Source organism: Megascapheus bottae, chromosome 7, assembly GCF_031878675.1.
Source record: "Megascapheus bottae isolate mThoBot1 chromosome 7, mThoBot2.hap1, whole genome shotgun sequence".
NCBI lineage: Eukaryota > Metazoa > Chordata > Mammalia > Rodentia > Geomyidae > Megascapheus > Megascapheus bottae.
In genome coordinates this window covers 67,363,365-67,389,135 of record NC_143515.1, presented here as the reverse complement: position 1 = coordinate 67,389,135, position 25,771 = coordinate 67,363,365, and the positions used below count along the sequence as shown (strand labels likewise).

Genomic DNA, 25,771 nt, shown 5'->3' with positions numbered 1-25,771 from the left:
ACATGCTCGAAGACCAGGGCTCGATTCCTCAGTACCACATTCACAGAAAAAAGCTGGAAGTGGTGCTGTGGCTTAAGTGCTAGAGCTCCAGCCTTGAGAAAGTCCAAGGACAGTGCTCAGGCCCTAAGGTTAAGCCCCATGACTGGCAAAAAAAAACAACCTTCCCCCCCCAAACATATGCCTATATACCTTTAAGGACAAAGGCTGTCTGGGTATCCTGCTCACATTCTTTACAACCAGCCAATGACTCTCTTAACATCTAGCTTGATCTTTATATTCATAACTGTCCTTCCTGACCCAAGAGTGCTGGAAATACAGCCGTCATATGCTGAAACACCATCTAATCAGACATCAATGTCTCTTCACATTTTTGTCAGAGCACACCAGCAGGATGTGGATCTGTCTATGAAACTCCCTCCTCAGAAAGGAACTAGGAAGTACACACAAGACAAGAGGTTATTTCTCCTGGGCAAGGTGGCTCATGCCTAGCTACTCTGGAAACTGCTATCTGAGGATAGCAGTTCAAAGCCAGCCCAGGCACTAAAGTCCCTGAGACTCTTATCTCCAATTAACCACTAGAAAATCAGAAGTGGTGCGGTGGCTCCAGGGGTAGGGTGGAAGAACTCTGAAGAACTCAAGGACAGTGGCCAGGTTCAGAGTTCAAGCCTCACGACTGGGGGGGAAAAAAAAACAAAACAAAAGGTTATTCCTCTACATACCTCTAGGGTTGGGCTGGGAGCATAGCCTAATGGTAGAGTGTTTGCCTAGCATGCATAAATACCTGGGTTAGATTCCATGGTACCACATACACAAACAAAGCTGAAAGTGGTGCTGTGGCTCAAGTGGTAGCGTTCTAGCCTTGAGAATGCCTAAGGACAGTGCTCAGGTCCTGAGTTCAGGCCCCAGGACTAGCCAAAACAAAAGCACCTTAAGGCTGGAAGATGGAAGGAATAAATGTTTACTAATGAAATCCCTGTGGAAAAAAACATGTTTTTCTTTTCTTTGAAGCAACTATGGGTACATTAAATGTGAGACTATGTTCTATTTTTCAGTAACTTTAGGTAGTTAGGAGACAGTACATGAAAGAAATGACAGACTAGGAGAATTAAATATGCTAATCTGACTTCTGATAGAGTTGCACTACCTGGATTTACCACCGAATTCCTCATTTTCATCTTTTGCATAGACAGTGGAAACCTTCCCCATGTCACTCTCAGATGGACGTCAGACCTCAAGATTCACCAAAAACTCCAAGGTTTTCAATTTCATTTTTAATCATCTTTTACTTAATAATAAAATGAAAAATAAGAATATATGAATACATACAATCTATATACATATATTTATTGCAAATACTTAAAATTCTTATGTAAAATGATTTTATTCTATATTTGTGAAAAAATATGACTTATTAAATGGTGTTGACACCAACTTCTCTGTACACACTCTCAATTCCAATGTTAACAATTCCTTAAAAAAAGGCAAAAGACACAAAAGTTTAGCATTTACCAAACCAGTCTGTAAAACCTTATCACCAGAGGGGAAAATATAGCTCTTGGTAAATAAGTCAATTTCCTTTTAAAATAAAAAATAACCCCCCCAACAATCCCCCTTATTGCATTTGTTTTTGAAATAATGAAGTGTCTTTAGAGTAATTTCCTTTGAAGTAATTTGTGCCTTAACAGTGAGGCCCTACATCAGACATACCATCTATGAGAAATTCAGTCTTCCATTGTCGCTTTTTACATAGATATTAAAATATATATTACTTAAAATATATTACTGGAAAGCTATTTTTAAAATTGATCTTTAATAGTTGTATCAAAGGTAAAGCATTAAAAAAAATAAAGTAACCAAGACTTTATGAAGCCATTGCTTCAACTTTTAGGAAATGTCTTACCTACTGTTTTCTTGCAATAGGTATGTAGGTACTGAAACACGTAGGAAAGGCCCCATCATGTTCCAAAAGTCTCTTTGGACTATTGTATAAATTGAGCTGCAAACTATCCTTGCCCAAATTTGTCTCTTATTACATTGTTATAAAGCAATTGGGAGACTTTCCCCCTTGCTATGATGTGATGTTAAAGAGGAAACAAGTGTTCTTGGATAGGGGGTTCAAAAAATAATCAGCAGTAAAATAAGGAGAGAACACCACTCGGATTGTAAATCATTTAACCAAAGAGTTCCTTAAGGATCACGGAAGCAGAAGAAAGCAATAATACGGGGTGAGGATGGTAATGGGTCACTGATGTGTATCTCCTCTCCCTGCACTAGGCAGGCAGGGAAGACTTCCTTTGGATATTTTAAGTCTATCAAATATCCATATGTATGGTACTTTCCCTGTTCATATACACATACCCTCCCCCATCCCCCAAAGAGTCTCTATTTTCCACTTTGTATTCTTAAAAATGTTACACAGAATACCAGACATGGACTTGGTGTCTTCTGGCCGGGACTAAGGAACAGGAACAGAGCAAACAGCTCTAGGCTAGCTGGATTTTAACAGATGAGAAATTTTGTTTAATCCCAAATCTTTAAGGTTTGGAGAAGGTTCTACTTGACAACTTACAATAGAACATTAATAAACCAGACAGAGGATATACAGTAAGCATGCTCTCCCAGAGGTGACCTGAAGGCCAGGGAAGAGTGCTAGGGTCATTTCCATTAGGCAGATTATCTGACTCATCAATGGAACTAGTACCACTAACTCCTCAAGAATACACTCAGCACTTATGCAAACATTTCAGAGTGAATTTAAAGGTCCAAACAACAAAGAGCCAAGATAAAAATTCCTTTGAAAGCTAGTAGAGCACTATACTCCAGTTTTAAAAGGCTGAGATAGAATGCTTTTTCTGTTCACTTATAAAACAAATGGCCTTCTACTTGACGTCATTGTTTTTAAGCTAATTAACCAATGGATTGGTATTCAACCTTCCAATTGAAGAGAATCTACTTTTGCATCTGGTCAGGCCTGAGGCTGTGTGCCTACTTGGCAATTTATGTTTAGAGAGCATTACTAAATGTATACAGTTAGTTGGGTATGGTTTAGGAGAACCTGGTGAGTAGCAATATTTAGGACCTGTCTGCAGGAAGAGCTTCTGCTCTAAATGGACTGAAAATCCCCGATGTTGGCTTCTAGTCCTGGTTACAGTCTATGTATCCTCAGCTGAAGGGAACCAGGTAAAGAATGAAGCAGGAAAACCTATTTCATCAATGCAAACCACTATCTAATACTTATCATATTTAGGCAAGAAGGCCAGCACTCAGAGATGTCACTAGAGTGAGGAGTGAAGCAGCTAGACATAGAATTTCACACAGGGCATAGGAAATTGGGGCACAGAAACCTAGCTTGTTTCCTATTCCTCCTTTGCTTGAGAACTTACTTCTTATCTCTGGATTCATATCCCTTATCCCTTAGCTATGCCCGTGGTGGAAGGAGAGAGAAGGAAGGACATCATATGTCTTGGCTGAAATTGTAACACAGATATTAATCCTATATTTGCCTTGGGTCACACAATAGGAGAACCAGAGAAGAAAAGTGGAAAATAATAAAGTTGATTTCCTATGGAATTTAGAACAGGAACTTTGAGTAACATTAAAGATAGTGAGTGATCAGGGGAGATGGCAGAATGGAGGCACAAAGGTTATTGCCTCCTTTTTCCTCATCTGGAATGTGACTTACTAACAGATTTAAACTGCTGGAATCAATACACAACTGATACATGTTGAGAATCTCCTATATAATACAAAATTCTAGTAAATTAAGTTTTTTTTTTAATGTTCTTTGGATTTAACCTAATAGTATATGCTCTAAATCTGTCAGTCACTTGGAAAGGATTTTAACAACAACAACAAAAAAGGAAGAATAAAACACAACCAACAAAACATTGGAGCTTTCCTTCAAGACATTCCTTTGTCATTCACCAAAGCTCCTGAATATAAGCCATCCCTGTTATACAGGCAGCAGTAATTCTAAAACAATGAATTTCTTTTCTAAACCAGCAAACCTGTACTATTCATGTGTGTACAAACATGAATATTTAAGGTGAGATGGGGTAAGATCACTCCATCCTGAAAAAGAGGCTAAACAGGAGCCAATGTGCCACTAAGGAAATTTTTACCTGCCACAGATAACTATATGATGTCAGGTAATGGGCTGGGAAAGAAGAGGAAGAGGTTATCTTGTGTCTAGTGTTAAAATAATTTTCCAAAGTTCAGTATGTTCAGTTTAAGTTTCTGCGTTCCCTTTGTCCAAGATACAATGCATCCATCACTAACGTGTGTCTGCTACTTTTACACTGGTATTTCAAGGCAGTGCATTATTGCTCAACTGTCGACGTGTACACCGTATAGTACACAGAGGCACTCCTCTCGGAGCCACATGCGTTATCTCAGGCCAGGAACAGGGCATTAGGAAACAGCAGGGCTCAGCTTGACAACAGTACTGGTTTCATGGAAGCCAAGAGCCAAATTGGGGCTTCTGGGGTTAAAACACCACCTGGGACATTAGTAACTTACTAAAAGATCACGTCTAAGGTAAGTAAATCCTGAGTAAACCCTGACTGAAATCTCTTAAAGGACAAATAATTCATGAATCAACTGCAGCCAGGCTGTGAAGACATCGTCAGCATGAGTGACCAGTTTGTTAGATCACTTCTCCTTTATCTTAGCTCCAGAAAAGGTCAGAAGGGAGACAATTTCCTTTTACCACTCATGGCGTTCAACCTTTCTCAGTCACAAAAAAAGAACATAAATCAGAATTCAAAACAATACATTATTACCTAAACACTTGGAAAACAATGTTAAAATGTGACATATTTACATGATTTTCTAAGTGCAAACTTGTCACAAATTCATAAAGTCTTGCTTGACTTAGACTTACTATACAAGGTGCTCTTCCTTTAAAATGTAAAATCCCTGGACTCTCTATTCCTGATTACTATTTCTCTCTTAAGACAAGTGAACCCTTATTCCTCTGATTCCAAAAGGACATGAGAACACATCTTGATAATCCTTCCCTTCCCTTCCCTCCTTTACAGTATGCATCTTTCTAGTCATATTACCGAACGACAAGGCAGGAGACACAGAGTTTGGAGGGGCCAATGCAGTCATCATGGCAGAAAGCGCCACATCCTTTGCACATGATCATGGCTTTCAACCGGCAGTAACATTTTGAAGGTGTGTCCTCAATGCTGTTCTCTTCAGGAAAGGCCTGAACAGGAATTGTCTGGCCATGGCTGCTGGGATTCATAGCTGGGCTAGCAGGGATGGTAGTGACAGTCACTGAGAAGGACATGACATCACCTACGTTGCTAGATACCTGGCTACCTGGTACGGCAGAGTTGTGGTCCACGTCTGATGAGGTGGAGACATTGATCATGCCTCTGTAACTTGGCCCTATTTGTGTGGGGCTCCCATATACTTTTGGGGTTTGCAGTGGTGGAAGGAGTAGAGGCTTATGGGTAGGACTGTCTGCAGGTAGAGAAAGAGCAGTGGAATTGAAAAGTTCAGGGCTGCTATGCATTGTCTTACCTCTCACCACATGAGCCATCTGTTTCTGTGCTGCCTGAATAAAATCCCTGGCTAGTGTCTTCTCGTCAAATGCCTGGCCTCTAGCTATCATGTAATTCTCCTTGCTTACAGTGGTTTGCTCATTCACTGGTGCCTCAACCTTCCCATTCTTCTTAGTTAAACAATCATTGGTGGATGGGGTCTCTCTACTTTGGGATCCTGAATTTGTGTCATGCTTGTCAGAAGTCTGGGAAGCCTGGGGGGCTTCCTTCATCAAGCCAGACTCTTGCTCATCATCTGTGCTCTCCTCATCGGTTTCCTCTTCTTTGCTGCTGCTACTATCTTCTGTTGGGTTTTTACAATCTGTACAGCCCATTCTCAAGGCTTCTGTGGGGCTGCTTAGACAAAACCGGTCTTCAGGGTTTATAGAATGGGTCCTTCTAAAGCTGTCTGAACCCCTACCATAGGTGGAAATATTAAGTAAATAGTGACCTGCCATTGCAGGCTTTGATGTCCTTCTGCCAGCAAAGCCCAGCATGAATCTCTGGCTTGTGGAGATGTCTTCTAACTGGAAACCTGAGTGAGCAAAGTTGAACTGGGAGGATGGCACAAATGAAAGAACGTTCTGCCTCCGAACCCTCTGAATAAGAGTCTGAAGGATCTGATCTTGGGTTGCTTTACTTAGTCCCTCTTGGTACTGGTGTGTATCCATGCTAGAGTCCCTCAGGTCTTTCACTGAAAAGAGCTGCAGGGGTCTCGGGACCTGGGGGAGCTGCTTACCATGCACCATTTTCCCTTGCTGCTGGATAGCTACATGAGGCTGTCGGTCACTGCTTTCTTCTCTGGCACTCTCCGTCAGGCCGGTGCCTGTGAGCGCTCCTATCCCCTTTTCCTCTTTTGTAGTCAATGGAACAGTTTTCATTTCAAGTTTGGTGAGAGGTTTGGGCAGAATCTGCTCCATTGGAACATCTTTGCCCTGGAGCAGCTGAGTTACTAAAGGATTATTAGCAGGGATACTAGAGCTCGGCCTTGAAATGGCTCCATTCATACTTGTGGAAGTTCCTGGGGGTTTAAGGCTAGAAGCTGCTGGCAAAGTGCTCAAGGATAGAGCTGATTCCGTAGATACTGCAGTAACATTGATCTGGGGTACAGGAAGTTTTTCTAAAGTGGCTGTTGTCAATCCAGATGTTAAAGAGGACAAAGTTGCATCCACTGGAAAAGCAGCAGTTGTCTTTGATGAGGCTGAAGGGTTTGGTGTATTCTGGCCAGAACCTGCTTTGGGTTCAACTGAGACAGCAGCTACAAAACGAACAGGTGAGGCTCCTGAAATCAGAGCAGGCCCCGCTGGAGAAGGAGATCTCTCCTGTCTGCAACTAGCCGGCCCTGGTAGGTGGCTAGGTGAGGCCACTGTAGCCATTGTCCTGGTGGGACTTGTTTTCTCACTATTCGATTTCTCTATGTGGGCTGGTGATGGGATGCTTGTGCCTGTTCCACCGTTGGCAGGTACTGCAGGCCCTGAGGGGGTTTGCTGTAGTTGTGCTCCTGAGAAACCAGGAGGCTGGGCCAGGCCTGAAAGTTTGGTCTCAGGTTGGGGATGAATGTCTGCACCACAGGGTAGAAGCTCTCTCGTACCTCCCCTGCTTCCAGTTCCTGCCAGTTCCAGTGTGGGGCCCTTTCCAGTTGCACTGACTCTTTCTGAGCCTGGACTCCCTCCTCTGGCAGCTGTCCTTTCATCACCCTGTCCTGGGCCTTGTCCACCCCCAGGGCCAGGTCCTGGAATGGTCCCTCCAACTGAGGCAGCTGCAGCAGCTGCGGCGGCGGCTGCAGCTGCTGCCCTCTGTGCTTTGACCAGCTGGGCTTTTGCTTTGATGTCTGCAAGAGTTCTGGCTCCTGTTCTGTTAGGACTAGTGATGGAGATTGGAAAACGAGCCCTGGGAGAGACCTGCAATGAAGGAAATGGCATGGGGGAGATTCTAGAGACAGGGATCTGAAAGAAACAGGGAAGAAGAAAACAAAACAGCTCAGTTTTCATTCATAAGACTAACAAAATGTTCTTAACTCTTATAGTTTTTCATTCTTATAGATGAGCACTAATAGCACACATAGATGGTGTATGGCAGAACAACACAAATTGTTTAGGATTTTTTCCCCCCCAGTTCTGGGCTTGAGCTCAGAGCCTGAGCATTGTCCTTGGACTTTCTCAGGGCTACCACTTGAGCCTGAGCACCGCTTCCGGCTTTTCTCCCCCCTATATATGGGAGCAAGGAATAGAACCCGGGTCTTTGTGCATGCTAAGCAAGCCCTCCACCAGGCCAAACTTCCAGCCTTGTTTAGGATTCTATTATGTTTATATACATAAGGGATCACGATCATATTTGCTAGTAATTCTCTTTCCTGGTTGGTATTATACTTATTTGGGCAGCCTTCAAAACACACACACACACACACGCACGCACGCACGCACGCACGCACGCACACACCTACCTCTTTGGGTTCTATCCCAAAATTTACAAATTAGGAAAAAACATAATCTAAAAAACAAAGCCAAAACTACTTGCAATAAACAGATACTTCATTGGGTTTGAAACTACTGATTTTTTTTTGGGGGGGGAGGGGGGAAGTAGGTCCTGGGACTTGAACTCTGGGCCTGCTCGCTGTCCCTGAGCTCTTCAGCTCAAGTCTACTGCCCTGCCCCTTGAGCCACAGTGCCATTTCTGGTTTTCTGGGGATTAACTGGAGATAAGAGTCATGTGGTCTTTAGTGCCCAGGCTGGCTTTGAACTGCAATTGTCAGATCTCATTCTCCTGAGTAGCTAGGATTATAGATGTGAGCCATTGCACCCAGCTTAGTGTTGATTCTTCTGTGCCACATTAAGAATTGCTAAGTAAAGCTGATGTAATAGCTGAGCCACCTATGTACTTTAAGAGCAGGAAAGTACTAGGGTTTGAACTTGGGGCCCTGTCTTCTATTTCCAAAAACAGCCAGCAAAAACATGGGCTAGAGCTATGAAGAAGTGGTAGAGTGCCAGCTAAGAAAGTGATTCAAGCTAGCACAAAGTCCAGAGTTTTCTTTTTGACAGACCTGGAGGTGAACTCAGGGTCTGGGCCCTGTTTTTCAGCTTTCTTTTTTGTCTCTCAAGGCTAGTACTCTACCACTTGAGCCACAGTGCCACTTCCAGCTTTTTCTGTGAATGTGGCACTGAGGATGGAGCCCAGGGCTTCATGCATGCTAGGCAAGCACTCTACCAATAAGCTACATTCCCAGCCCAAGATCTAAAGTTTAAAACGGCAGTTCTGCAACGGGGCGGGGGGTGGGGGGAGAAGCTTGCTTATTAAAATTAGAATTAATGCATGTAAAATACACAACTGTTTTTACCTTAAGAAATACCACAAATTATTGGAATTCAGTAAGTAGACCCATAAATTTAGTACTCAAGCCATCTCTTCCCTTCAATTCTCCCCATTCTTTTACCTTGAGAGGCGGTACTTTCCGCACCTGGACCCTGTCCCCTCTATTGAGAAAGGGCTGTGGTGAGTCTTGAAATGGCTGATGAAGCTGATGCTGGCAATTTTCAGTGACACGTGGCCTCTTTTCCCAACTTGCAGGGGCCTCTTCTTGAGTGAGAGAAGATTTCCTCTTGAGGCTTTCTGGGCTCTGATCACCAAGTGTTGCTGAGGATTCTTTCATACTGGTCTCCTGTAGATCTGCATCTGTTAAGGGCTTTATTATCGATTTATCTACCCCAGGACTCTTGAGCTTGCTTGGGGATGTAACCAAAGCTTCTTGGCTTTTACTTCTGTCAGAATTAGAAGCTGTGATGAGATGATTTTCTTTCTCAGACTCCTGTTCAGCAGAAACAACTGGCTTCAGTTCCAAGATATCTTCTTCCTTTGGGCACTTGATGGGAAGAATGCTGCTAGGCTTATTTGTGTTGCTGGTGGAGGCAAGGATGGGTTCTGTGGATTTACAGGGTGGCTGCCCCTCATTTTGGCTCTCATGCTCTTCTTTTCTGACTGGTGATGGCATCTGAACTGCTTCTTCTTTACATTCTGACTGGGAAACGACTGGGATTATCTGGGTGGAAGTAGCCTCCAAAGGAAGTATGGATTTTGACTGCTCAGCTGGGCTTTTATTTGCTTGGGGATCACTGGGGGAAGCTGTTAATTTCTCTGAATCTTCAAGGCTCAAGCCAGAACTAAAAAGTTAAAAAAAGAAATTCTACTTGAGTACTTGAAGGCCTAGGAAAATTGTGACAATATCCAGGAAAACTCTAGACACATAGTTACCAATCCTGGCTCTGACACCAACTGTCCATGTGGTATTAAGTAAGTGATAATTTTTCTTATCACTTAGGTTTTTTGTTTTGTTTTTGTACCTTAGGTTCTTTACTGAGGATAATGATTATACAATGTTGCTATTTCATGTTAAATACTTTTTTTGGTACAAGATAAAAGCTCAATAATAGTGCTAATCATTGCTTTACTAATAAGAGACATATTGTCTAGAGGAATGGATTGTACGCTACCTTAAGAATGTAAGCCAAGGGGGCCGAGAGTTTGGCCTAGTGGTTAAAGTGCTTGCCTAGCATGCATGAAGACCCAGGTTCGATTCCTCGGTACCACATACATAGAAAAAAGCCCCAAGTGGTGCTGAGGCTCAAGTGGTAGAGCTCTAGCCTTGAGAAAGTCCAAGGACAGTGCTCAGGCCCTGAGCTCAAGCCCAGGACTGGCAAAAAAAAAAAAAAGAATGTAAGCCAAGACCCATCCACTGTGGGACTTGTGTTTGGACTATATCAGATCTGTACTATTTGTAGAAAGGGGGGTACAAGAAATCAAAGAGAGCCCAGAGGGCCTAGAGTTTGGCCTAATGCTAGAGTGCTTGGATAGCATACACGAAGACCTGGGTTCAATTCCTCAGTACCACATACATAGAAAAAAGGTGGAAGTGGTTCTGTGACTCAAGTGGTAGAGTTCTAGCCTTGAGGGAGCCCAAGGACAGTGCTCAGGCCACACTGGAAACTCAAATCTCCAAATATTCCCCCCTCAAAAAAAGCTGAAAATAGAAACTCTTAAGCATTCTAATATTCTACGTACCATAGAAGGAGAACTTCATCTACTGCTACCTATAATAATAGTGCAAATAGACACATCATCATTTCTACGGTCCCAAACACAAACAATGAATGTCAGAAAGTCATTGTGTGAGACTCTTGATCTCAAAAGAAATCAGTCTAAAGTATCTGTGAGGGAAATCAAGGAAGACTACTTGGAAATAAGCATAGTTCGCATAGTTCTCAAACTATGCTTATGATGTCTCCTTACAGGTTGACACTGGTAATGCAGAAAGGAGACAAACACAAGCCTGAGTGCACAATCCTATTTCAGATAGAACAGCTCTATTACTATTTAAATGTCTCCATTAAAATTTCATTTAGTTTTGTTGTTTTAGACTATAGCTCTTTGATAATAGGGTTTGTGTCTTGATTCAGTGATGTCCTTCTAGTGTCTTTTGCAAAGGAAGGCTGTTTACTTACAAGCTGGATAAACATGATTTCTAGGATGCCAGTAGTTTTAGATAAGTTATATTGTACTATAAAAATGTCCAGAACTGGCTGGGAGTTTGGCCTAGTGGTTAAAGTGCTTGCCTAGCATGCATGAAGACCCGGGTTCGATTCCTCAGTACCACATACATAGAAAAAAGCCGGAAGTGGTGCTGAGGCTCAAGTGGTAGAGCTCTAGCCTTGAGAAAGTCCAAGGACAGTGCTCAGGCCCTGAGCTCAAACCCAGGACTGGCAAAAAAAAAAAAAAAATGTCCAGAACTAGCTGGGCATGGTGGTTCATGCCTGTAATCCTAGCTACTCAGGAGTTTGAGATCAGAGGATCATGGTTCAAAGCCAGCCCAGGCACTAAAGTCCATGAGCTTTGTATCTCCAATTAACAGCTAGAAAACCAGAAGTGGTGACACTGTGGCTCAAGGGGCAGGGCAGTAGTCTTAAGCTAAAGAGCTCAGGGACAATGCCCAGGTCCGGAGTTCAAGTCCCACAAACAACAACAACAACAAAAAGCACAGAATTTTGGTATTCTTATATCTTGTAAGGTTACTGAAGGAAAAGATGGTCTTTTCCAAGGAAAACACTCAAATTTAAGGTTTAAAAACAAAAGGAAACTCATTTTCAAAAGACAAAACGTGGGGCCAGGAGTTTGGCCTAGTGGTAGAGTGCTTGCCTAGCATGCATGAAGACCTGGGGTTCGATTCCTCAGTACCCCACATGCATAGCAAAAAGCCGGAAGTGGTGCTGAGGCTCAAGTGGTAGAGTGTTGGCCTTGAGAAAGTCCAAGGACAGTACTCAAGCCCTGCGCTCAAGCCCAGGACTGGCAAAAGAAAAAAAAAAAAAAAGACAAAACGTCTATTATAAAAATAAGAGTGAATAATTTTAAAATGCATATGAAAGAGGACAAATATGGTAAAAATATTGTTTTAACTATGACAATAGAACAAGGGTATCTGCTGAAATTGTTTAGAGAAAATAGAGTGATTGAAATATATATATATTTTTGTCATGAGGCTTGAACTTGGGGTCTGGGTGCAGTGTCTGAGCTCCTTTGCTCAAGGCTAGTGCTCTACCACTTTGAGCCACAGCTCCACTTCCAGTTCTGTGGTGGTTAATTGGAGGTAAGAGTCTCATAGACTTTTCTGCATGGGCTGGCTTTGAACTGTGATCCTTAGATCTCAGCCTCCTGAGTAACTACGATTATAGGCATGAGCCACTGGCGACCAGCTCTGGAAGATGGAAATGTGTCAGGCACTGGTGTCTCACACCTGTAATCCTAGTCACTCAGGAGGGCGAGATCTGAGGCTCATAGTTCAAAGCCAGCCCATGCAGAAAAGTCTGTGAGATTCTTTTTCTTTGCCAGTCCTGGGGCTTTCTCAAGGCTAGAGCGCTACCATTTGAGCCATAGCACTACTTCTGGCTTTTTCTATATACGTGGAACCAAGGAATTGAACCTGGGTCTTTGTGCATGCTAGGCAAGCACTCTTGCCCCTAGGGCAAACTCCCGGCACCTTAAAATCTGTGAGATTCTTATCTCCAATTAACCATCAGAAAACTGGAAGTGTTGCTGTGGCTCAAGTGGTAGAACAATTAGCCTTGAGCTGAAGAGCTCAGGGATGGAGCCCAGGCCCACAGTTCCAATCCCATGACCAACAACACAAAAGATGTATGAAAATGTAACATGATATCCCCCAGTATAATAAATATAAGCTAATAAAAAAATGGCAATAAAATGTCTACTGGGGCTGGGAATATGGCCTAGTGGTAGAGTGCTTGCCTAGTATTCTTGAAGCCCTGGGTTTAATTCCTCGGTTCTACATACACAGAAAAAGCCAGAAGTGGTGCCATGGCTCAAATTGCTAGCCTTGAGAAAGTCCAAGGACAGTTCCCAGACCCTAATTTCAAGCATCAATATCAGCATTAAAACAAAGAAAGAAACAAAAACTGATAAAAGAGTAAAAACAAGGCATTAAAATTTCTCCTAAGAAACTATGAGTTAAACGCAACAGATGACAGATGTTCAGAAATCAACATCTTGTTTATAGAACTTTTCTTCATTTACCTCTGACCGTAGTAGCTTTCAAAGAATTGTTCCTTCCATGGCTCCACTTTTTTCTCCTTCTCAATCTCTTGTCGAATTCTCACTTGCATCTCTGGAGTAAACTCACCTGTAATATATATATCTTTTTAAGATACTGAATTGAAAAAACACTATTTGCAATTTTTACCTATTAACAAATTATGAAAGACCCATAGAGAACAGAACACCAACATGTTAAAGTTACAGAAGTGTCTGGAAAAGCACAGTGAAGGTCCAACCTGGTCCTGGGTGAATCTGAAGTACTGCCCTTGTTTCAGACACATTACATATGATTCTCTTATTTCTAACCCTGAATTTCTAACTTCCTCTCTAATGGAAAAAAGAAGAGATGCGCTTTCAGTAAATAATGTTATTAGCATCTTTTTTTTTTTTTTTTGCCAGTCCTGGGCTTGAGCTCAGGGCCTGAGCACTGTCCTTGGACTTTCTCAAGGCTAGAGCTCTACCACTTGAGCCTCAGCACCACTTCTGGCTTTTTTTCTATGTATGTGGTACCGAGGAATCGAACCCGGGTCTTCATGCATGCTAGGCAAGCACTTTAACCACTAGGCCAAACTCCTGGCCCCTGTTATTAGCATCTTAATCTCTTAGTCTCTCTCTCTTTTGGTCCTGGGACTTGAACTCTTAGCCTGGGTGCTGTCCCTGAGCTCTTCAGCTCAAGGCTACTGCCCTATCTCTTGAGCAACAGCACCACTTCCAGTTCTCTGGTGGTTATCTGGAAATAAGAGTCTCAGGGTCTTTAGTACCCAGGCTGGCTTCAAACCCTGATCCTCAGATCTGCTGAGTAACTAGGATTACAGATGTGAGCCACTGCACTCGGCTAGGTTAGGTTGCTCCGAGGGGAAATTGTATTTTAGGTTTTTTAGTTTCAATTGCGTAATGAAAAGCTCTGACGTGCAGGGCACACACTGCACTATTCTTTCACTTAAAGATATTCTTCCAATAAGTGAATCCTATAGAATGCCAAATATATCTCAGTAAGACAGTTAAAAAAAAACCCTGAGATTCTTATCTCCAATTAATCACTAGAAAATGGGAAGTTGGGCTGTGGCTCCCAGAGTAGGCGGTGGCCTTGAGCTGAAGAGCTCAGGGACAGGGCCCAGGCCCAGAGTCCAAGCCCACGACTGACCAAAAACAAAACAAAAAATGAAAAAACTTCTCATTGAGCTGGGCACTGGTGGCTCATGCCTGTAATTCCAGCTACTCAAGAGGCTGAGATCAGATGATCATGGTTCAAAGACCCAAGACCAAAGCTGGGGATGGTGGCACACACCTGTAATCCTACCTACTCAGGAGGCTAAGATCTGAGGATCGAGGTTCAAAAATCCAGCCCAGGTACAAAAGGACCTGAGACTCTTATCTTCAATTAACCTCTAGAAAAAGGGGTAGTGGCTTGGTTCAAGTGTAGGTCTTATGCTAAAGAACTCAGGGACAGTGCCCAGGTCAAGTGTAAGCCTCATGACCAAAAAGATAGACCCAAGACCAGAAAACCTCCCCAAAAAGAAAAACCAAAAACCTCATTAATTCCTTTCACCTACTGTTGGTGACACTGGAGTTGACAGTAATAAACAGGATGTATCTCTGCTCAATAAAGTGAGACTCTCAGCAGGACAAAATAAACAGTCTAGACTTTGCTTATTAGTGAGCTTATTAGAATTTCAGTTCCAAGGACATAGAGTCAATCAGATCCTTGTTTGTAAATTTCCTTTTATTTGGGGGGCAGGGTCAGTCCTGGGGCTTGAACTCTGGGCCTGTGTGCGGTCTCTGAGTGTTTCAGCTCAAGGCTACCACACTACGTCTTGAGCCACAGCAGCACTTTCAGGGACTTTGAATCTTGATCCTCAGGTCTCAGCCTCCAGAGCAGCTAAGATTACAGGTGTGAACCACCAGTGCCTAGGTGTTTTGTAAATTTCTTAGAGGAAACACTGTTGAGGCAGGGGCTCACACCTGTAATCTTAGCTACCCAGGAGGCTAAGATCTAAGAATCAGACTTCAAAGCCAGACTGAACAGACAAATCTCCAATTAAGCAGCAAAATATCTAACATGAAGGTATGGCTCAAGTGATAAGAGTACCAGTCTTGAGTAAAAAAAATTAGGCCCTGTGACAACCACAACCACCACTACCACCAAAAAAGCTAAGAAAGAGCATAAAGATCTTGCACCAATCGGAAGGGAGAGATGGTGAGGGGGAGAGAGAGGGAGTGAGAGAGAGGGGGGAGGAAGAGGGAGAGGGGGAGGGGGAGGGACAGAGGGAGGGGGGGAGGGAGGGAGGGAGGGGAAGAGAGAGAGAGAGGGAGGGAGGGAGGGAGGGAGAGGGAGGGAGGGAGGGAGGGAGGGAGGGGGAGGGAGGGAGGGAGGGGGAGGGAGGGGGAGGGAGAGAGGGAGGGAGGGGAGAGAGAGAGAGAGAGAGAGAGAGAGAGAGAGAGAGAGAGAGAGAGAGAGAGAGAGAGAGAGAAGGGGGGAAAGGGAAAGAGGGGAGGAATATAAATGAAAGAGAGAAGGAAGGGAGGAAGGAAGACTACCTGGTTACACAGAATCCAGAGAAAAGTCTGGCAGTGTATTTTAAATAGGATAGCAAATTCTATATTTTAGAAACTTATGGTATTTTATCTTTCAAAAATTCTCAAACACTTGGTAAGGTAGAGAAGTGCCAATGTATATACCCTCACAATGGCTCCTAGAGTACCAAGATCCTGAAAGCTGGAAGGCAACTTACCTTCTGAGAGTCTCTCTTTCCACCCTTGGGCCGCTGAAGTGAAGAACTCATTGTTAAGGGCTGAACCATTCAACTTCATCAAACCATCTGGACCAACCTAAGAATAAGTCAGGGAAAGCTTATAAAGAAAGGGAAAAAGCCAGGTGCAATGACTTATGCCTGTAGGCCTAGCAACTCAGGAGGCTGAGATCTGAGGATCAAGGTTCAAAACCAGCCCAGCCCGGGCACAAAAGTACCTGAGACTCTTATCTCCAGTTAACCTCTAGAAAATGGGAAGTGGGTCTTACCTCAAGGGTAGGGTGGTAGCCTTGAGCTGAAGTGCTCAGGGACAGCGCCCAGGTCAAGTTCAAGCCCCATGACCCACAAAAAAAACCAACAAAAAACAAAAAACTGAAAGCTATCACGGTTATTTGATTTTCTTTTCATTTTAGTAGAGAATACATGCACATTTCATTCTCACCACAGAATTGCCTCTCTTCCCCTTGCACTCTCCCACTCTCCTCTTACCTCCATTCTTTTTTTTTTTTTGCCAGTCCTAGAGCTTGAACTCTGGGCCAAGGCACTGTCCCCGAGCTTCTTTTGCTCAAGGCTAGCACTTTACCACTTGAGCCACGGCACCACTTCCAGCTTTTTCTGTTCATGTAGAACTGACGAACTGAATCCAGAGATTCATGCATGCTAGGCAAGCACTCTACCACTAAACCACATCCTAAGACCTTCCCTCCACTCTTTAATAATTAAAACACGCTGCTCAATGCGGCACTGATGGATCACACCTGGAACCCTAGCTATTCAGAAAGCTAAGGTCTAAGGACTGCAGCTCAAAACCAGCCTGGAAAGGAAAGTCTGTGAAACTCTTACCTTCAATGAACCACCAAAAATCTAAAAGTAGAGGTATAGCTGAAGTGGTAGAACACTACCCTTGAGTGAAAGAACTCTGGGGCAGTGCCCAGGCCCTTAGTTCAAGTCTTAGGACCAACAGACCAACACATAAACACACATAGAAACAAACAAAAATCACTCTGCTCACAGCTGGACACATTGATCATTCCAGCTAGTTGGGAAGCAAAAAGTTCAAGAAATACAATCTCAACCAATAAAACTCAATGTAGTTGTATAGTTCTAACCATGTGAGAGGTACAGGTAAAAAGTCTGAAATCTAAGGGTAGATCCCCTCTGGCAAGTACAAACGTACACATACACGCACGCACACACACGCACGCACACACACACACGCACGCGTACACACACACACACACACAGCTGAGAATATAGTTCTAGTGAAAAAGCATCTGCTTAGGAAGAAACTTTAGTATGAGCTCAAGTTTTAGTATGGCCAAGAAACAAAATCAATAGAAAAAAAATTTGTTCCAGGAAATGGAAACAAGAGGTTTTTCTCTGATTTAAAAAAACGTTTTTTAAAGGCGCTGGTGGCTCATGTCCTAGCTATTCAGGAGGCTGAGATCTGATGATCGTGGTTCAAAGCCAGTCCCAGCATGAAAGTCCCTGAGACTCATCTCCAATTAAACCTGTCAGAAAACCAGAAGTGGCACTGTGGCTGAAATGGTAGAGTGGGAGCCTTGAGCTGAAGAACTCAGGGACAGCACTCAGATCCAGAGTTCACGCCCCACGACCAACTTAAAAAAAAAAAAAAAAAGGCAAACCAAAAGGTCAGAAACATGGCCCTAATGGTAGAGTGCCTAGCACGCACAAAGCCCTGGAGATTCAATTCCTTGGTACCACATACACAGAAAAGGCTGGAAGTGGTGTTATGGTTCAAGTGGTAGAGTGCTAGCCAGAGCAAAAAGAGCACAAGGAGAATACCCAATTCCAGAGTTCAAGGCCCATAACCAACCAAGAGAAAAAAAGGAAGGAAGGAAGGCAGGCAGGCAGGCAGGCAGGCAGGCAGGCAGGCAGGCCGGGAGGCCGGGAGGCCGGCCAATTTTTTCTCAAACTGCACATAAATACAGGTGTAATTTTTTCTTCTAAGAAGGGGTTATTGGGCCGGGAGTTTGGCCTAGTGGTAGAGTGCTTGCCTAGCATGCACGAAGACCCAGGTTTGATTCTTCACTACCACATACATAGAAAAAAACTGGAAGTAGTGCTGTGGCTCAAGTGGTAGAGCTCTAGCCCTGAGTTCAAGGCCCATGACTGGCCAGAAAAAAAAAAAGAAAAAGGAAAGGGGGTTATTACTTGCTTATAGAAATAGTACCAAGTTATACACATTGTATTATAGATCATTTTTCTCAGACTATATTGTAACAGTCTCTTCCAAGTTAAATAGTCTGAGCTTCATTAGAATGGCTGCATATTTTATTATATGTACATCAATTAAAGTACCTTAAAGTACCAGTTTCCTATGATTAGGCATAGCTTTGTTCCCAATGTTCCTCTGTAATTAACAAAACTGCAACAAGCAACCTGGTAGAGAAATATATGCTAGTGCTCTTATTTCTAAGGTATAAGTTTCTACAACAAAGTATTAGCATGTGTGTAACTAGATAGTAGATTACTTTCCATAAAGGTTTAAACAATCAACAATTCTACAAGTAATATATAAGCATGTACTTTTCACTGCCAATATGTGGAAACATGCTATTTAAACTTTTGCCAAGCTAATGGATTTGAAACGGTAAGTTTTTTCCTAACACATGTGCTGGTGTACATATTGTCACATTTGTTTATTGAATGTCAAGACTAAGAGTCTTGTGAAATGCCAATTCCTATACTTGTCCCATCCCCCCAATTCCCCAGAGTCGGGCTTCAAATTCAGGGCCTCACACTCTTACATGCCTTTTCTTTTTTTTTTTTTTTGCCAGTCCTGGGCTTGAGCTCAGGGCCTGAGCACTGTCCTTGGACTTTCTCAAAGCTAGAGCTCTACCACTTGAGCCTCAGCACCACTTTCAGCTTTTTTCTATATGTGGTACCGAGCGAGGAATCGAACCCGGGTCTTCATGCATGCTAGGCAAGCACTTTAACCACTAGGCCAAACTCCCGGCCCCCCCTTTTACATGCTTTTTCATCTCAGTTGGTGCTCTACTGTTTAGACTACATCTGTACATCTGGCTTCTTGCTAGTTAATGGGAAATAAGGCCGACTGGACTAGCTCTGAACTCCATCCTCAGACATGAGCCTCTAGGAGCCACTATCATTTGAATCAGTTCTTGCAATTTTCTAACTTTTCTATTGGACTATTTATTTTTATTATCAACTTGCAAGAATCTCTCACATATTATACACAGTAATCATTACAGTAACATATGTTACAGTATTTTCCCCAACCTGTTCACTAAGTTCATTTATATGAACGGTTAAAAAAAAATCTTTTTTTTCCCCCTTTTTGGTGAGCTGTGGATGTAACACAGTTGCAGAATCAATTACTTAGCATCTGTGAGGCAATCTGTAGAGATTATCACTATTATAAATTTTTTTTCTGAAGTTCTGTATATGAGAGAATTCCTGTCTTGATCAAAAAACATAACACTTACTGGATACTGTTCCCTCACATCTGTAATCATATCTACTTGGAAGCCTGCAATCTGAGGCTTAAGGTTCAAAGCCAGACTGGGGAGTAAAATCCATGAAGTGAAGGTATGGCTCAAGTGGTAGAGTGGTAGCGTTGGGCAAAAAGAAACTCAAAGACAAGCCAGGTGCAGTGACTCATGCCTGTAATCCTAGCTACTCAGGAGGCCACGATCTGAGGATCAAGGTTCAAAGCCAGCCCGGGCACAAAAGAACCTGAGATTCTTATCTCCAATTTAACTCTAGAAAACACAAAGTAGAGCTTGGCTCAAGGGTAGGGTGGTAGTCTTGAGCTGTGGAGTTCTGGGACATTGCCCAGGCTGAGTTCAAGCCCCATGACCACAAAAAAAAAGGGGGGGGGGGAATAAAGAAAAAAACTCAAAGACAGTGCCCAGGTCCTGATTTTAAGCCCCAGGATTTGTGAGGAGGAGTATGCAGGGGAGGCAAACTGAAATAACCAGTAGGAAAAGAAAAGGCATAAACCTCTGAGTTCAAATTCCAGTACTACCAAAAAACAAAACTATTACGTAGTTCTAAAGTTGATGAGTGGAATAAGGCCCTTACATACATAACAGTTAAAAGTTGTTTATGCATCCAGGCACGGTGGCTCACACCTGTAATCCACACCTGTAATCCTAGCTAAGATCTGAGACCAGAGGATTACAGTTCAAAGCCAGGCTAGGCAGGAAAGTTTATGAGACTTTCATCAACAACTAACTACCAAATTAACCTCTAGAAGTAGAGCTGTAGCTCAAGTAAATGTAAACACATACACACACATACAGAGAGAGAGACATGCACATTCATGCACATGTCCTGGTAAACATCTTTCAATCACAGTTCAAAGCTAGCCCAGGCAGTAAAGTCCCCGAGACTCATATCTCCAATTAACCACCAGAAAAGTGGAAGTGGTGCTATGGTTGAAGGGGTAGGGCAGTAGCCATGAGCTGAAGAGCTCAGGGACAGCAGCCAGGCCCAGAGTTCAAGCCCCACAATTGATTTAAAAAAAAAAAAGTTGTTTAAGCTCACTATTACATACCTGTCGATCTACCTCTGGAAGCAGTAAAAGAAGTCGCTGTTGACAATCTCCAGGAAGAACAGAAAAAGTGTGCTTGTTGATCAGTGCTCGAAGATTAGTATTAACCAGAATAGAGTCCGGTGTCTCAACATCAATGTCAGCACATTTAGTTCTTTTCATTTGCCCTACAAACACAGAAAAGTGTCACTTGGACACCCCTCACAGTTAGGTTTTTATCTAAAAAACAGCTTGCTGTACAGTGCAAACAAAATGAAACTGTTCAAGATCACAATTTGGAGGTTAACATATAGGACGTTTCTTTGAAAGTCAAAAAGCAAATGTTTTCATTTACAGAGGCTAAAAGAATTTAATTATATCCTTTATCATCTTCAAGTAGAGAACAAGGTCTGTTAAAGTACATTTTTCACCATACCTAAAAGGCAATTATATTCCCCTCTGTTCCCTCTCAAAAATAAAACAAACCTGGGAAGTTAGTGGGCAGTCTACTTCCATATAGAATGTCTTTAAAAAAAGAGAGAACACACATAAAGAAAATAGAGCTGGGTACAAAGACAGAGATGAGTAGGATTACAGTTTGAAGACAGAATGGACAAAAAGTTAGAAAGACTTTATCTCACAACAAATGAGGCATAGTGGCACATGTCTGTGATCACACCTCTGCAGCAGAAATGAGGAGGACAGTAGTCAGAGGCTGGCCCCAGGCAAAAGTACCAGGCATGACTGGGAAACATAATGAAAGTTACAAGGGCTGAGAGGATGATCTCAAGTGGTACAACACCTAACTAGCAAGTGAGAGGCAGTGAGTTCAAACTCCAAAACTGTCAAAATAAGAAAAGGAAGAGAAGAAGGGAGGGAAGGAGGGAGGGAAGGATAAAAAGACAAGCTTGGCATGTACTCATCTGGTAGATGGCTTACGTAGTGTGAATGAGGCCCTAGTGCTGCTAAAAATAAAGGAAAATATAAATATGAAAGAGAGGACTCAATATTTGCATATCCAATGCTACGGACATAGTATTGGAAATATAAACACAACTACATAGACATAAAAATGTATGACTCTATAGACATGTTTTATTATAGAAATATATATCTATGACATACAAACCCTCAGCCTAATTTTGATTATGTTCTAAAATCTAAGTGCCAGTGATAGTGTCTAGAGATTCCCTTCTAGATGTAAAAATCAACGTTAATGAATTATTTAATTAAAAAAAATTATATTGCCAAGCGGGGCATGGTGGCTCACACCTGTAATCCTAGCTACTCAGGAGGCTGAGATCTGAGGATCATGGTTCAAAACCAGCCTGGGCACTAAAGAACATGGACTCTTATCTCCAATTAACCACTAGAAAACAGGAAGTAGGGCTGTGGCTCCAGGGGTAGGGTGGTAGCCGTGAGCAGAAGAGCTCAGGGATAGGGCCCAGGCGCAGAGTTCAAGCCCCTAGACCCACCAAAAAATAAAAAAAGGAAGGAAAGAAAAAGAAAAGAAAAAAGCTCAATCCTCAGCAAATTATAAAAAAAAAATTTGCCCTGGTTTGGATTCCTCAGTACCACATGAACAGACAAAGCTGGAAGTGACATTGTGGCTGCAGTGGTAGAGTGCTAGCCTTGAGTAAAAGAACAGGACAGTACCCAGTCCCAGAGTTCAATCCCTACAACTGACCAAAAACAAACAACAACAACAACAAAATTTAAAGAGTCACTTGCACAAGATCATGGATTCATCTTCCTGGATGAATCAGAAGCAAAATAATTTCACATTTTAGAAGGGAAAAATTTCTGCAAATAGGCACCTTCAAAATGAAGCCAAATACTATCTCACAAAGACCACCCAAACTATCATACAAAAAATAAAAAAATAGAATTATGAAGATGAGGACAACATATTCAGAACCAGAGATTTTAGCAGACAGACTTTTAGAAATGTAGGACATAAATCATGGAGACCAGATACCATGGATACATTAAACAACAGGTTTTTGTTTTTTAGGTTGTGGGACTTGAATTCTGCGCCTCACTGTAGTCCTTGAGGTCTTCAGCTATCACTCTACCCCTTGAGCCACAGTGCCACTTCCAACAACAGTTTTTGATATTAAAAATTATTGAGAAGCATAGAAAAAAAACAAAAAAGAAATGACAGAATGAAAAGACTCAATGTATGCCTAATTGGCATCAAGAATGAGAAAATTAAAAAATGGGAAAAAAAAGAGACGACAATTATGACAACTATAATGTACTATTTGAAGAGGGCTACAACCTAGGAGCATGGAACTAAGAAGAAATCCATGCTTTGGATGAGATTAGAAAAAGTATTTATCATAGTCAATGAGAGGATAGGGGTAACTCAACAGTAGACCATTTGCTTAGTATATGTGAAACCCTAGGTTTGATCCTTAGTAACAAAGCGGTTGGGGGAGACAAACAGAACAAACAGCTTGCAGGCATCTTTCCCCACATGACTACTACTAACTCTGGTATGCCCACCAAACTATTCTTCAAAATTGAACAGGAAAGATATATATATATATATATATATATATATTTTTTTTTTTTTTTGGTGGGTCATGGAGCTTGAACTCTGGGCCGGGACTCTGTCCCTGAGCTCTTCAGCTCAAGGCTACTGCCCTACCCTTGAGCCAAGCCCCACTTCCCATTTTCTAGAGGTTAATTGGAGATAAGAGTCTCACGTGATAGGGTGATAGGCTGGCTTTGAACTATGATCCTTAGATCTCAGCCTCCTGAGTAGCTAGGATTACAGGTGTTGAGCCATGGCACCCAGTTTAAGAAAGACATTGCTGAAGGTAAACAAAAACTAAGGGTGCTCTAAATGAATTGTTTTAAGAATGGAGAAAGGTAAAAATATAGTTGTTTATATAAAATAATCCTCTGTGTCTGACTTGTAAGAAAAAAAAATCAAAGAACAAAAATATGAAGCGTCAGATATGGAAGTGCATGCCTGTAATCTCAGCACTGGAGGGGTTGACCTAGATAACAAGGTTATCTTGGACTATAAAGTGAGATGCTGTCTTGGAAAAAAAAGAAAAAAAAAGGAAAAAAAAGGAGAAGCTGGGAAGATAGCTCATGCCTGTAATCCTAGATACTTAGGAGGTGGAAACTTGATGATTTCAGTTCAAAGTCAGCCTGGACAGGAAAGTCCTGTCTTGTGTCCAATTAAGCAACAAAAAAATCAGGAAGTGGATCTGTATCTCAAGTGGTAGAGTGCTAGCCTTTACCAGAAAAGTTTGAGGACAGCACCCAGGCCTTGAGGTCCACCCCCAGGACTACTACGTGCATGCATGCGTGCGTGTGTACACACGTACACACGTACACACACACACACACACACACACACACACACATGTGCAAATACTGTGTAAATTAAGATAGAAAGTTCAGTGCTTAATTATTATTATTAGCAGTAATAATTAATGGGATACTGAACTTAAAGGCCTCCTGCTTGCCTAGTGCTCTACTCCTTGAGCCATGCCTCCAGCAAGGCTTTCTGCTTGTTATTTTGGAAATAGTCTTAAGGACTTTTCTGCCATGGCTGGCTTTGTAGCTAAATCCTCCATATCTCAGCTTCATGAGAAGGTATGAGCCAGTGTCATTTCCACTGTTCTGGAGGATAAATCAAGATGGTTACTTAAGAATATGAGCTAGGGGTGGGAATGTGGCTTAGTGGTAGAGTATTTGCCTGATATGCAAATACTCAGTACCACATAAACAGAAAAGTGGTATTGTGACACAAGGGGTGGAATACTAGCCTTGAGCAAAAGAAGCTCAGGGATAGTGCCCAGGCGCTGAATTCAAGCCCCAGGGACTGGCAAAAAAAAAAAAAAAAAAAAAAAGAATATAAATTAAACTTTGAACACATGGTGTCTGAGCCAAAATTATGGCAAATGTTGAATGTTTTTAAGAAGTGTGACCTTGAAGTTAGGGACTTTTGCCATGCACACCATAAACTACCTAAGACAATTTACATTTGAATTAACTAGAATTAAACAAAAATTTAAAACTAAACACCTTGGTTTCATGAGTCATGGTTCAACTATTCAATAGTAGCATGCAGATGGTAGGTACTGATTAGTACAGATTACAGTATATTTCTACCACTCTATTAAGTTCTGTTGTACATCACTATAAATCTCAATGGGGAACCTCTGGAAACATCCTACAAGAAGCTAATATAATGTATATATAGCTACACAGAACTATCAGACATGTTCTTATTCTCTCACCAGGTAAACATTCTACCACTGAGCTGTACCCTTTTTTTCCCCCAGTCCTGCGGCTAGAACTCAGAGTTTGGGCACTGTCCTTGGACCTTCTCAACTAGCACTCTACCACTTGAGACACAGCACCACTTCTGGCCTTTTTCTGTATATGTATGTACTGAGGAATCAAACCCAGGGCTTCATGAATGCTAGGTGAGCACTTCACTATAAGGCCACAATCCTGGCTCTGCATCCTCTTTTGATTATAGTATTTAATTCTGGTTCAGCCAAGTGTGAAGATGTGGGCCTATATTCTCAAGGCTTGAGAGGCTGCAGAAGAAGGATTGTGAAGGCCTGGACCCGGTGACTTCTACCTTGACCTCAACCAGGGCTTTATTGTGAAACTTTGTTTCAAAATAAAAAAGGATTCTATTTATTTTATTCTATTCTATTTATTTTAGCTAGCCCTAAGGCTTGACTCTTATGGCTTGGGCATAGTCCCTAAGCTTTTGCTTAAGGAATCTGTTTCACTTGTTTCTTCCTTTCCCAATGAAGAACTTCTTCAAAGGAATCTTAGTGATCAGAATGGAACAAAAAGTACTAAAAAATGGAGTAGAGATTTTGTGTCCACGGTGGGTCTTCTAGATTATGGGCCTCAAAGAACTGTGAGAAGGATATCTTTGTTGAGATCTTGTAAATTTGCCTGAAGACTTTTTTTTCTGAGATTATTCCATTTCCTTGGGAACCAATCTGCTACAGGAAGTAGCGATGGCAGGGCTATGGTTCACTATTAAGTACTCTGAAAGCCAACAGGAGATCCACTTTTCAGTGTTTGAATTTACTTGGGTGTCCCAAACTTTAGTACACAATCTGCCATTAGCTATGTGTTGTATTCCTATATTTGGAGCATTTTTAGTCAATTTCACTTTAAAATAAATCTGCCTTCTGCTTGGGTGAAACTTCAAACTACTTTTCAGCACAAACTTCAGTACAAATTACTTCTCAAACAAAATTCTTTTCTTTTTTTGGTGTGCCAGAAATGCATCCAGGAACTTGGCATATTAGGTAAACTATACTACAGAGTAATAGTCCCACAAAGTTGTTCTTTTCAACCCTACG

The 25,771-nt window shown here is 42.1% G+C and overlaps 1 protein-coding gene across 1 annotated transcript in view; it reads right to left on the bottom strand.

Annotated features, from left to right (window-relative positions):
- Positions 1-1,323: 1,323 nt before the first annotated feature.
- The window catches only part of Asxl2 (ASXL transcriptional regulator 2), a 76,580-nt gene continuing 52,132 nt past the window's right edge, over positions 1,324-25,771 (bottom strand). The window contains exons 8-12 of the mRNA XM_090337342.1: positions 20,439-20,602; positions 15,878-15,974; positions 13,125-13,230; positions 8,983-9,706; positions 1,324-7,498 (exon numbers count right to left, since the gene is read on the bottom strand). Of these exons, the coding sequence (XP_090193468.1) occupies positions 5,060-7,498; positions 8,983-9,706; positions 13,125-13,230; positions 15,878-15,974; positions 20,439-20,602 (3,530 nt within the window). The 3' untranslated portion in view covers positions 1,324-5,059. The remainder of the gene's footprint in view (positions 7,499-8,982; positions 9,707-13,124; positions 13,231-15,877; positions 15,975-20,438; positions 20,603-25,771) is intronic.